The sequence below is a fragment of the Anomaloglossus baeobatrachus genome, chromosome 6 (assembly GCF_048569485.1).
Source record: "Anomaloglossus baeobatrachus isolate aAnoBae1 chromosome 6, aAnoBae1.hap1, whole genome shotgun sequence".
NCBI lineage: Eukaryota > Metazoa > Chordata > Amphibia > Anura > Aromobatidae > Anomaloglossus > Anomaloglossus baeobatrachus.
This window is the reverse complement of record NC_134358.1, coordinates 151,780,530-151,792,544: the sequence shown is the minus strand read 5'-3', so window position 1 is coordinate 151,792,544 and position 12,015 is coordinate 151,780,530. Positions and strand designations below refer to the sequence as shown.

The 12,015-nt window shown below is 46.0% G+C and overlaps 1 protein-coding gene across 3 annotated transcripts in view; it reads left to right on the top strand.

Moving 5' to 3' along the window:
* LOC142244166 (E3 ubiquitin-protein ligase RNF138-like) overlaps nucleotides 1-12,015 on the top strand; it is an 80,976-nt gene that overhangs the window by 10,369 nt on the left and 58,592 nt on the right. For all 3 annotated transcript variants that reach the window (XM_075316365.1, XM_075316366.1, XM_075316364.1), the window contains exon 2: nucleotides 2,311-2,513. In XM_075316365.1, coding sequence (XP_075172480.1) covers nucleotides 2,410-2,513 — 104 coding nt within the window. In that variant the 5' untranslated portion in view covers nucleotides 2,311-2,409. The remainder of the gene's footprint in view (nucleotides 1-2,310; nucleotides 2,514-12,015) is intronic.

Below are 12,015 nucleotides of genomic sequence, written 5' to 3'. Positions count from 1 at the left end.
CTATCTCTCTCATGGATTTTTTCTTTTTTTTCAGCCTCAGGATGTTTTGCTTCACCTCAATTGAGAGTTCCTTAGACCGCATGTTGTCTGGTCACAGCAACAGCTTCCAAATGCAAAACCACACACCTGTAATCAACCCCAGACCTTTTAACTACTTCATTGATTACAGGTTAACGAGGGAGACGCCTTCAGAGTTAATTGCAGCCCTTAGAGTCCCTTGTCCAATTACTTTTGGTCCCTTGAAAAAGAGGAGGCTATGCATTACAGAGCTATGATTCCTAAACCCTTTCTCCGATTTGGATGTGAAAACTCTCATATTGCAGCTGGGAGTGTGCACTTTCAGCCCATATTATATATATAATTGTATTTCTGAACATGTTTTTGTAAACAGCAAAAATAACAAAACTTGTGTCACTGTCCAAATATTTCTGAACCTAACTGTATACCAGGATGGGGGGGCATATATACCAGGATGGGGGCATATTTACCAGGACGTAGCCCAGATGGGGGCATATATACCAGTTTGGGAAACATATTTCAGAGGAAGAAGCCTGGGGTCCATTTGAACAGGATGGGGACATTACTACATAATGGGGGAGGGAAACTTGTATGTATTTATAGGATTTAGAATGCTAAGTGTATAGATACATATACATACATCTGACCAAAATCAAGGCGGGGACAGGTCCAAATTTTGCAATAGTGGCCATCGAACTCTAGTTACACCACTGTCTATGGGTATCTGCTATCATTAACCCATTAGTAATGTATGCGCAGTCTGATCACCTGATCCTGCTTCATACTGGGTAGATGCCAGCTGTGTTATATAGCTGATATCTGCCTGAAACTGCAGTGCCCGAAGCTTGACCCAATCATTGTATTTACCTGCTTATTGCCACTGCTAATCTCTGCCAAGCGCATTTAACTGACAACAGTATTGGTACGCTCCCACTAGCTTTCATCACCACCCGCAACACAATCACGGTGAACCGATGACAGCTGGGGACATGCTGACGACCCAACGCAACTGCCAACTTGGTACTCCTGTATAGTTTAAATCAAAATATTAAGTTATTGAAACCATATGTCAAACAATGAAAAGAAAAGATCGAAATGCCAGAAATACCATCACCCATTCCCTATAGACTGTGAGCCCTCACGGGCAGGGTCCTCTCTCCTCCTATACCAGTCTGTTATGTACTGTTAATGATTGTTGTACATATACCCTCTTTCACTGTAAAGTGCCATGGAATAAATGGCGCTATAAAAATAAATAATAATAATAATAATAAAATGACGCTTTTCATCCACCACACTTCTCACAAAAAAAGTACAGCACAACACATCTACCCAAAACTGGGATCAATAAAAAAAAACTGTAGCTCAGCGCGCAACATGTAAACACTTATACAGCATCATGGGCAAAAAAATAAAAGATTTATAGGTCTCAAAAAATCGCAACACAGATAGAGATGAGTGAACCCGAATGGTAAAGGTTGCGGTTTCTACTGAACATTGGGTGTCCAGGGCTTTAACCTGAACACGGTATTTTTTTTTAAAAACTGTGTCCGAGTTGGGTGCTGTTTCTATACTAACCACATGATCTTGTAACACTGTGCCCAGGTACTCTCACTGGGGGTAACGACAACACTTTCAGATGTAGTGTGTCCAGAAGAAAAAAAAAATCCTGCCACCCTCCTCTAGAAGTGCTCTGTTTATGGCTGTCTGTATGTCGGCTGAAAACTGAACTGCCCAATCATTGACTTCCGTTGTACTCATTAGTCAAATCCAGCCCATTAGTTCAGGTCACCATTGACTTATATGGGGTTTGAGGTCCAGGAATAAGTTCACGTCAACTCCGGCTCCCGAAACAAACTTAACTAAAAAGTCTGTCCGAACCTGAACATCCACAGGTCTGCTCATCTCTAAACACAAAATTATTATTTTATTATTTTTTTTTACAAATTTCTGAATTTATTTTCACCACTTAAATAGCAAAAATTCTGGACATGTCTGGAATGCTTTTAATTATACTGCCCTGAACACAGGTTAGTTATTGAGAACGAGAGTTCGTACCAACACTTGTTTTCTGATTATCTTCTCAATGGGCCTTTACAAAGTTAAAGATATATCAGTGTGATACTAGTAATAAGGTAAGCTGTAACCTCATACTATTTTCATCGAGATACAAAATGACTAGACATATGAATACTGTAAGTTACTTAATAATCAATAATGTATCATTATTATATCATTATCATTATATAATAATTATATATTGTAACTGTTTAATGCCATGTTACTTTATAGGATAAAACTTCCATGAAAAAAATAATTACCAACAGCTGAATAAGAAGAGATCTTCCAATCAATATCTTCCAAAATTTTATCAGTAGTTGTGAATCACAAATGGCTGCTTTGTCCTCTATTTCATCAAATCCAGAGGATTTCTACTGTCCAATCTGCATGGATATATTTCAGACTCCAGTGAGTCTCAGTGAATGTCATCACACGTAAGTAAATGTGTACAACAATACAACTACATGTAATACACATACAGATATAATATAATACAGCTCTGTACAGTATGTAAAGTATATACATATACAGTATATTCTGGTATTATAGAAGCGCTCCCGGGAAGATATTTTATTAATCAATCTGTGTATGTAATGTAGTGTGAATATTATTATACTCGCCTAGTGCTGTGTTCTCCAGTATCCAGGGCCGTACCGCTCCTCTTCTCCGTGACGTCACCACTACTTCCTTCATCCAGCTCACTCTTTGATTTATACTGTGGTCTGAATGAGCTCAGACAACTGCTATCTGATTTTTCATTGGCTGCGCACACTGACTCGACTATTTAATGATGCTGTGGAGATGACCATTTTTTTTTCAGTGACAGAATGTCTGGAAAAAAACTGCAACCTGCTGCGATTTGATTCTGAAATCAAATCAGACTCACCCATTCAGGTCTATGGGTGCAAGAAAAAAAATTTGATGCCACAGTATATCTGATTTTTATGGATACATTACAATTCTGTAACATAAGAAACTGTAAATGGTTAATAAATGCTACTGAAAAAAAAACCAAATTGCACACGGATGACAATTGATAAAAAAAAAAAATCTAATTTTTTTGGACTGATTTTTTATACTATTGTGACCCCTAGTCTCTTTTACAATGAAATCCTATGGAGCCTCGTTCTGACACACCATAGACTTATATTGTAAAAGCCAATTCCAGGTCACACGGAGCACAGTGTAAGGCCGAGGTCAGACAAACCTATATCATCCGATGGCAGAGAATCAAATGTGATATGCCGATGACACTCGGCTCAAGGTCTACTGTGAGCGTGATCTGAGTGTCATTCACTGTGCTCTGATTCTTTCACATGCGAGAATCACAATCACAATCACGTAATTTCACAGGTACGGAGAAGATAAAGATCTTAATTTCTCCATTTTCGTCATGGTCTGTCTCGGCATATATCATATTGTACTCTGATGTCATCTGAGTGCAGTCTGATGTTTCACACACCACACACACCCATAGACTTGTATGTGTGCGTGTGATCCAAGAAACGCTGCCAATCACAGCATGCTGCAATTTTTTTCTCACTCTGATATGGCATGATAAAAAAATTGCAGATCTGCTCTGCCTCATTGAATATCATTGGTCAGAGTGCAAAGGGAGATTTTCTCGTATTGCACTCGTCCAATTCATGCACTCACGTGACCCCGGTCTATGGCCACGATCACGCATTCAGTATTTTGTCAGTATTTTACATCAACATTTGTAAGCCAAAATCAGGAGTGGAACAAACAGAAGAAAAGTATAATAGAAATACGTTATCACTTCTGCATTTTTCACCTTCTCCTGGTTTTGGCTTACCGTACAAATACTGATGTAAAATACTGATGTGCCGCCCCTGCAGCAGTTGAACTGCTCGGATCCTGGGTTACTGTGGCTCGAGCGTCTCCGGACTTGGGGGCTTGCGGCTACTCGAATGTAAAGGGGTATTTACAGGGGATAAATGTTTGTGACGCCACCTGCAGGTTGCGGTAAGGGGAATACCACTGCTGTCAAGGGGAGTATCGAGGCAGATGGTGTGGGGCAGCAAAGTGTCAGCCCCCAGCAGGTAGGGAAGGCCCAGGACAGTGGGGGAGATAGTGAGCGGGCGGCTTGGCCTTGAGAAAGCAGGGTGCAGGGGTCGGTCAAGTTACTCACTGCAGTAGTCTTGGTGCTGGATTAGGTGGAATAAGCAGACACTCACACAGATGGTAAACCAAAGTCTCTAGGTACCACAGTTTCTGGTCCCGCTCTCAACAGTGTCACTTAGTAAGTCCGGAGCCCTGCCTCCATGCACAAATTGATTGACCGTTGTGGCCCCTCGGCTTGAAGTTTTCGGGGCGTAGTGTAGTGTAGCTGTGCTCTTGATGGCTGGCACTTGGGATTTTAGTGGGTGTGTACTTTGGAGAACCCTATCCCCCGCGTTGTGCTGATGCCTTCAATCTCTGAGGTCTTGGGGAACGTTCATAAAGAGACTATCCTCCACAGGTTAATTATCAGGACGGATGAACCTGTTCCTGACCTAGGGTCCTGTACCGCGCCGTGTTCGGTACCAGTTCTTTTGGGGTTCTGATGCCGACAGTCCTCCTAGACTATGTCCGTCGCACCTTTCCAATGTCACAGCCAACGGTCCTGACTCCTGTGGTCCCGGACCACCGTCTGCGACCCAACCTGTCGCCTCCCTGGGAGCTACAACTCCCCAGCTCCCCACTCTATGAGGGCTAACACTCAACTCTCTGTCTCTCCTCCCACCAGTCTGCCTGACCCCTAGGTGGGTGGCCCTGCTCTAACTTGACCAACCCACTGGTGTGTCTATACAGGTCATGGTGTGAGGTGTGGTTTGGATTTGTAGTGCGGATGTTAGTGACACCGTTGTTGGGAACCTGGAACCATGAGGATTGGGTCCTGCACCCTGGGGAATAGAATGCAGTTCTCTGTAGCACCCTGATGCATTTGTGTCGCCCTGGGCAAGCCAGGGGACACAGATAACAACACACACGCACCCCACATTCCCTGCAGGTACACCAGCTAACCCATAAATCCTTGTTGCCTTCCTCCAGAGGTTGATGATGCACACCAGGGGGTGGGCCAGGCGGTTGGCTCAGCCCACCTAGGAGCTCACAACTCTGGAGGCAGGAGGAAAACCAGGCAGATTAGCCCAGGGAGGGCAAGAGTGAAGACAGAGTGAAGTCTAGCAGAGGGCTAGAGTAAACAGAGAAGTGAAAGTGGTGAAAGTGGAGAAGTGTAAAGGAGAGAAGCCAGTAAAGTGACAGAAGGAAAGAAAGCCTGAGAGCCCAGCTTTGTGTAGGGCCAGAACAGCAAGGTCAGCAGACAGCGGTGAAGATCTGCAGTGGGACTGTCTGGAGGTTGCTGGAAGGGCCGCGGAGGCTGTGTGTATCCAGGGCCTGGAGCAGTATACAAAGGGCAGTCAGTACCAGAGCAGGGGCTTTCGGATCCCAGCAAGGCTTGGAGTCGCTGTAAATTGCTAAATCCGTTAGTGAAGGGGACGTAGATCTCCCAACAAGCAAGTCCTGATTGACGGCAAAGGTCCAACCACAACGGGGAAACACCGCCACCGCCAAGGCACCAGTTTCCCAGGGCCGGCGCCTGCGGGCAAAGTGTAGAGCTCCTCCGGCCCAGATTGCAGCCGGGGAGCGGGTAACCGGAGGGAATCCACCGATACCACAAGACATTTCAAAGGTGCAGGGAAGAGACCGTCACCGCTAACTGCAGGGAACCGCAGCACCGTGAACCGTCCGAGGGACCCGTCCAACCAGCCGTTTGTTTACCGAGAACTGTGTCGTGTTTACTGGCTGAGTGAGTACCTCAGTGCCGCAAGGCACAGCGCTGCCCCTGCGCCCCTGCACCCCACTGGGCCCCGGGATCACCAACCCCTACCCACAGAGGGGCAACACAACACCTGGCTGCTCCCATCATCATCCCCGGGATCCCCATCCAAAGCAGCGGTGGTGCAATCACCACAACCGTGGGTGGCGTCACGAACTATAACCCCAACAAACACCCCCTTTTCACTCACGGGCGAGGAGTGTCGCTCGAGACACCCCGGGATCCGGCCCACAGCTCGAGCCACCAGGAGCAACTGCCGGACCCGAGCAGAAGGGGTGAGCGCGGTGTGCTGACACCCTCCTCCCCGCCCGCGACACATTCAGGGGCACTACACTGACCAAATACTGAACATTGTGGTCTAACCCAGAGAGTCTGAAGTGCAGTGACATTGCTGAAAAGAGGACTGGACCTGGGCTGGAGCCCAGAAAAAGTGGTGGAAAGTGAGTATATTAACACACACAGCAAGTTGTAAAAAAAAAATCTAAATTGAAAGCTTCTTTAATGATATTTGGGATGTTTGACTTGAGTTTAGTGCTGCCATTAGTGATGGATTGATCCTAAAATCTAAAGTTCGCGGTCCAAACCGGATACCTAGTGTCCGGTTTCGGCCACCTGGATAAAAAAATTAAAAAAAAATAAATGAAAGGAAGGAACAGAGATTAAAACAGTAAAATTATACTTACAGAGTCTCCTGCACTGTGGTCACACTGTTTCCGTGTCCACTTATTAGCTCTCATGCATATTCACTGTTTCCCCTGCCCACTTTGGATGGACGGGTCCCGCAGCCGGCTGCAGTGTCTCTCTCCCCGGACAGGTGATGGCGGCTGTCTTTCCCTGCACCTTTGTGTACTGTCTTGACTACGATGGGTCCCCAACGGTAGTCCGCTCCCCGGTGTATGGATGCTGGAGGAGCCCGTTTTGCCCAGAGGCGCTGGCCCTTGGGTCTCTAGCCATTGGCGGTGGCTGTATACCCTCACGGTGTGGACAGTTGCCTTCTAACGGGTCTTTGGTTGTTAGGAAACCCCTGGGGTTCCTGTCACACTCGGATTTGACTGTTGATGGCGGCTCCAAGCCTAGTCGGGGTCCGATGGCCCTGCCTGTGTGTGCTAGCTTCACTTCGCTCCCCGGTCGGTACCGGCGGGCCACTGCCCGACCCTGGTCCTATGGTTCCGCGTTGATCCACCACTCCTGCAGATGGCCACCACCGTCTGCCAACCTTGTTGTCAGTGCCTGGGCCACAAACCCAGACACTCTCCACTTTACTCCTCTCACTTCAACCTCCTGAACTTCACTGATTGCCTTTTCCCGCCTCCAGGCCTGTGAACTCCTTGGTGGGCGGGGCCAACTGCCTGGCTCCGCCCCACCTGGTGGGGACATCAGACCCTGGAGAGAGGCAACAAGGGTTTTGTGTTTGGCTAATGTTACTGTTTGGGGTGGTGGGTGTGTGTGTGTGTGTTACCTGTGACGACCTGGCTAGTCCAGAGCGCCACAATTGAATCCTGGATTCACATCTGCACCAAAAACACATTAAACAAGGGAGAAAACACATAAAAATTGCAGGAAACACACAATAATCAGAGAAGATTGTATTGCATCGTGTGGAGCTGAATGAAAAATTAATTTTTATAATTGATTCTCATTCTAAACATCTGGCTTTTTCCTTTATCTCTAGAATACAGGGACATAGAAATGCACTGCTATGTACAAATGTATATGTATGTACCTGTATAATCTACTTTTGGGTTTACTGACTGCAATAACATTTAAGATTACCAAATTCTCCCATCTTCCACAGTGTGGGCAGTGGCTATTAGCTATAGCTGCTGCCTATAGAGATGAAGGCTTCCAATTTGATCTTGGTGAGATCAGTGCAGAATTGTTTATTTCGTTTTTGATGCTGGCTCACCCCTGAGAAGAAGGAGTTATAGAGTTGGTGAAGACAATGAGAGGAAGTTGGGACAAAGCTCTGACATGCCAGGATAGTGGAACTGAGCCCTCAAAGCAGGACAGTCCCGCTGAATCTGGAATGGTTGGGGGCTATGCATTATGACAATTTGTCATGCGGATACACTGACTTTTATTTGCAGATTTTTGTCAAAGACTTGCGGAATATCTTCAGGTAAAAAGCACATATGCATTTTTAGTGTGTTTCTGCAATGGAAATGTATCAAAATGCATCTGGTCCACACCTAAGTATAGCCATAAATTTGTGTCAAAGCTAAATACCAATAAGTGTCAAAAATGAAGCAGCTTTATTTAATAGATGACATATCAAGAAGACACAAAAAATGTGAAAAAGCACACTAGTAACCTAATTTAAATAATAGGTGCAGACATTCTGCAAAATCCAAAACTGACCAAAAGCTCATCGTGAGAACGTAACCTAATGTCACAGGGCTACCACGACAGAGTGGCCTCTCCTTTTCTAGGAATTAGAGAGTAGCTACATGCACGCCTGTGCTGGTTGGACCTGCTTTGCTTTGCTGTTAGCCATGCAGAAAGGCTAAGAAAAGTCTGGGATGTATCAAGACTAGCATTGAATCTAGATCAGGAGAGGTAATTATTCCCCTATGCTCTGCCCTGGTCAAACCGCATCTGGAACACTGTGTACAATTCTGGGTGCCCCAATTCTAGAAAGACCGATAAAATGGAGCAAGTCCAGAGAAGAGCAACCAAGATGATAGAAGGTCTTCAAACCATGTCCTATGAAGACCGGCTAAAAGAACTAAGAAGGATTAGTTTGCAAAAGAGAAGGCTGAGAGGAGACTTACGAGCTCTTTTCCACTCACAATTTCCTGGTGCGAGTGTAATCTGATAAAAAAAAAAAAAACAGATTGCACTCGCACCAGTGTTAATTAATGAGACAGTTTCCGCTGTCCTGTTTTTTCTCCACACGAATCGGGCTCTCAGTGCAATCGCAGCATGCTGCGTTTTGCACTGTCTCGGCTCACGTGTGTGTAAAATCGCACTGCACTCGCGGAGACAGACAACGGAGGAGATCGCATCACAGTCACATGATCCTCAGCTTATATCCGCAGCAGAGGGTCTTTAGCATATTGCTTCCGATGCGGGAGCATCGGAAGCGGTACGCAAGTGGAAAAGAGCCCTAATAGTAGTCCTCAAATATCTGAAAGGAAGTCAAAGTGCAGATGGAGCTACCTTTTTCTCATTAGCACAGGAAGTACAAGAAGTAATGGGATGAAAGTAAAAGACAGATTCAGATTAGATATCAGGAAAAACTTTGACAGGGAGAGCAGTCAGGGAGTGGAACAGTCTACCATGGGAGCTAGATAATGTTATGCAGAACCACAGTATAGAGAATCATATGTAGATCGTAAAACATATACACGGCTAAAATAAAATAGAATTACCGCGGATCTTAGTGAACAATGTCTGCAGATATAATAAAAAATTACTGGGTAAATCAGACAATCTTATACCTTGGTTAAAGGTCTGTGTGGTCCAAGTGACCGGTTTGCCTGCTGCAGACCTCGACACGTGTTTCGTGACTTCCTCAGGGGGTGCTGGCTGAAGGTATGGGTAAAAGTGTCATCTTTTATAGGTGGAAGCCGGTTTGTAATGCACGCGCTGGGAGATCTGGAAGTGTCGGCACATGAGTCACATGATCTCGACCGCGACATGTGAATTACGGCCACCGGGCTGTGGAATGCAAGCTTACCCCGACGTCATAGTAATAGACGGCGGAGTGCACAAGGGTATTCTATTGCCGGCACCTGCCATCACTAAGCTAGGACTTAGTGGCAGCAATAGGCTGCCATTAACTCCTTATTACCCCGATTGCCACCGCACTAGGGCAATTCGGGATGAGTCGGGTAGAGTCCCGGGACTGTTGCATCTAATGGATGCGGCATTTCTGGGAGGCTGCTGGCTGATATTTTTGGGCTGGGGGCTCCCCATAATGTGGGCTTCCCATCCTGAGAATACCAGCAGTCACCTGAGTGGCTTTACCTTGGCTGGTATCAAAATTGGGGGAGGAGACCGCACGTCATTTTTTTAAATTATTATACTGCAAAATTTAGACCCGCCCACCGGCGGCTGTTATTGGTTGCAGTGAGACAGCTGTCACTCAGCGTGGGGGCTGGTCTGACTACAGCCAATCATGGGAAGCGGTGGATGCTGGAAGCAGTGAATACGAGATGGAATAATGAGTGGTCTGCATTTTCAAAAGCAGGAGAAGCCGTCGGAGCAGTGTGACAGCTGTGCAGCACCGCACCGCGCCAGTGATTGGTGAGGATGAGAGAGGAGGTGAGAGGAAGAGACCGATATTGACAGGCAGAGAGAGAGAGAGACACCATTTCTAACCAGTGCGTGCGTGACACCTCAGCTGTTGGTTTTGCTAGCGGAGCCTGTAGGTTATCCTCCTCTAACCTATGGACAAATCCCCATGGTGCGACGTAGTCCTTCCACCTGTTGATTATGTGTGGAATAAGGCCATGGAAGATGAGCTCCCGTGGTTTCCAGGACCCTTTCTGTTGGTGCCCAGGCTTAGTGGTACCTGCTCCAAGCCGTGGGATTTAGCTCCTCTTTCTCTCTCCACACTTCACTAACTAAATCTTCCCACTTGCGCTACTGTGTTCCCACTCCGCAGACTCCACCCCCCAGCCTGGCTTCGGGTATAATCACGCCCTCTGCCATGTCTGATGTGGTGTTTCTGAGCCTGGGTGTTGTGCTTTTCGGTGAACCAGAGTTGACCTCTTCCATACCCGAGATGGAATACCACACCTTTGGCTGAGGTGCAGTACCTCTGTGGTGACTGAAGCCTCAGGGGTGCCACATATGATCACCTGTAAAGCCCTAATGGTGACTAATCATGCCATAATATTCATAATGGCTCCTGTAAGAAACAGACACCTGTTGTGAATGTTAGTTATGTTTTGGCTGCTGGGAGGCTCCCTCTGGTGGCCAGGAATGGTTTGGACTTGGACCAGGTGTGTTGTGCAATGGGCGTTTCCTTTGCTAACTCTCTGCTTATTTAAATCCTGGTCTGATAGCAGGCTATGCCGGATGTCAGTTGTTCTTTGTATCACCAGCCTGCTTCATTCTGCTCCATACCACATCTACCCCAGATAAGTGCTTGCTCTTTATTTATTGTTTGGTTCTTTTGCTCTTATCTGGGTTTGTATTTTGGTGTTGTTGTTTTCAGTTTATTTGCATGTAGGGATCCTATGTCACCGCAGTCTTTGAATGTGGGGGGCTTCCTATTCTTGTCTATTTTCTGAGGCAGAGAGTTATTCATCTTTCCTTCCTTTAGGATAGTTAGTTCTCCGGCTGGGTTCGCGGTGCACAGGATGTTAGTTCACCCCTCGGCTACTTCTAGTTGTGATGGTTAGTAAGGGGATGGCGGCCAGATTAGTTGCCAATGCTCTTGTCACCTTTTACCAATGATTTGTGGTGGTCTTCCATGGTTCCGGATCATAACAGTACATCCGGCCCACAAATTTAAAGGGTACTCTTAAGAAGGAAAAAAAAAAAAAAAAGTCTGCTGAAAAAAAATATTTTTTTTTGGTGTTTTTCCTCTTCTTCTTTGGGTTCTGTGGAAGATTTCTTTTTTCTAGCATGGATGAATTGGGTGAGCGTGTTGCTCATCTTGATGCTAAGGTTCGTCGTATAGAGTCTTATCTTGCACAGACTCCCCTTGCAGAGCCTAAGATTCCCGTTCCTGATTTTTTCTCGGGAGATAGGTCGAGATTTTTGAGCTTCAAAAATAATTGTAAATTATTTTTTGACCTGCGCCCCAAGTCCTCAGAGAATCCCGTACAGCAGGTTAAGATTGTCATCTCCTTACTGCGTGGTGACCCTCAGGACTGGGCCTTCTCTTTAGCGTCTGATGATCCGATTCTCAGTGATGTGGACTCCTTTTTTCAGGCCTTGGGTTTATTATATGACGAACTCAATATTGTGGACCAAATGGAATGATGACGCCGTTGCGGCTCTTTTTCGAAAGGGTGTTGCTGATTCTGTGAAGGATGTAATGGTAGGATTTCCCGTCCCTTCTGGTCTTGATGCCTCGATGACCTTGGCCATTCAGATTGATAAACGGTTACGTGAGCGCAGGAAGATACCTGCTAGTTTTG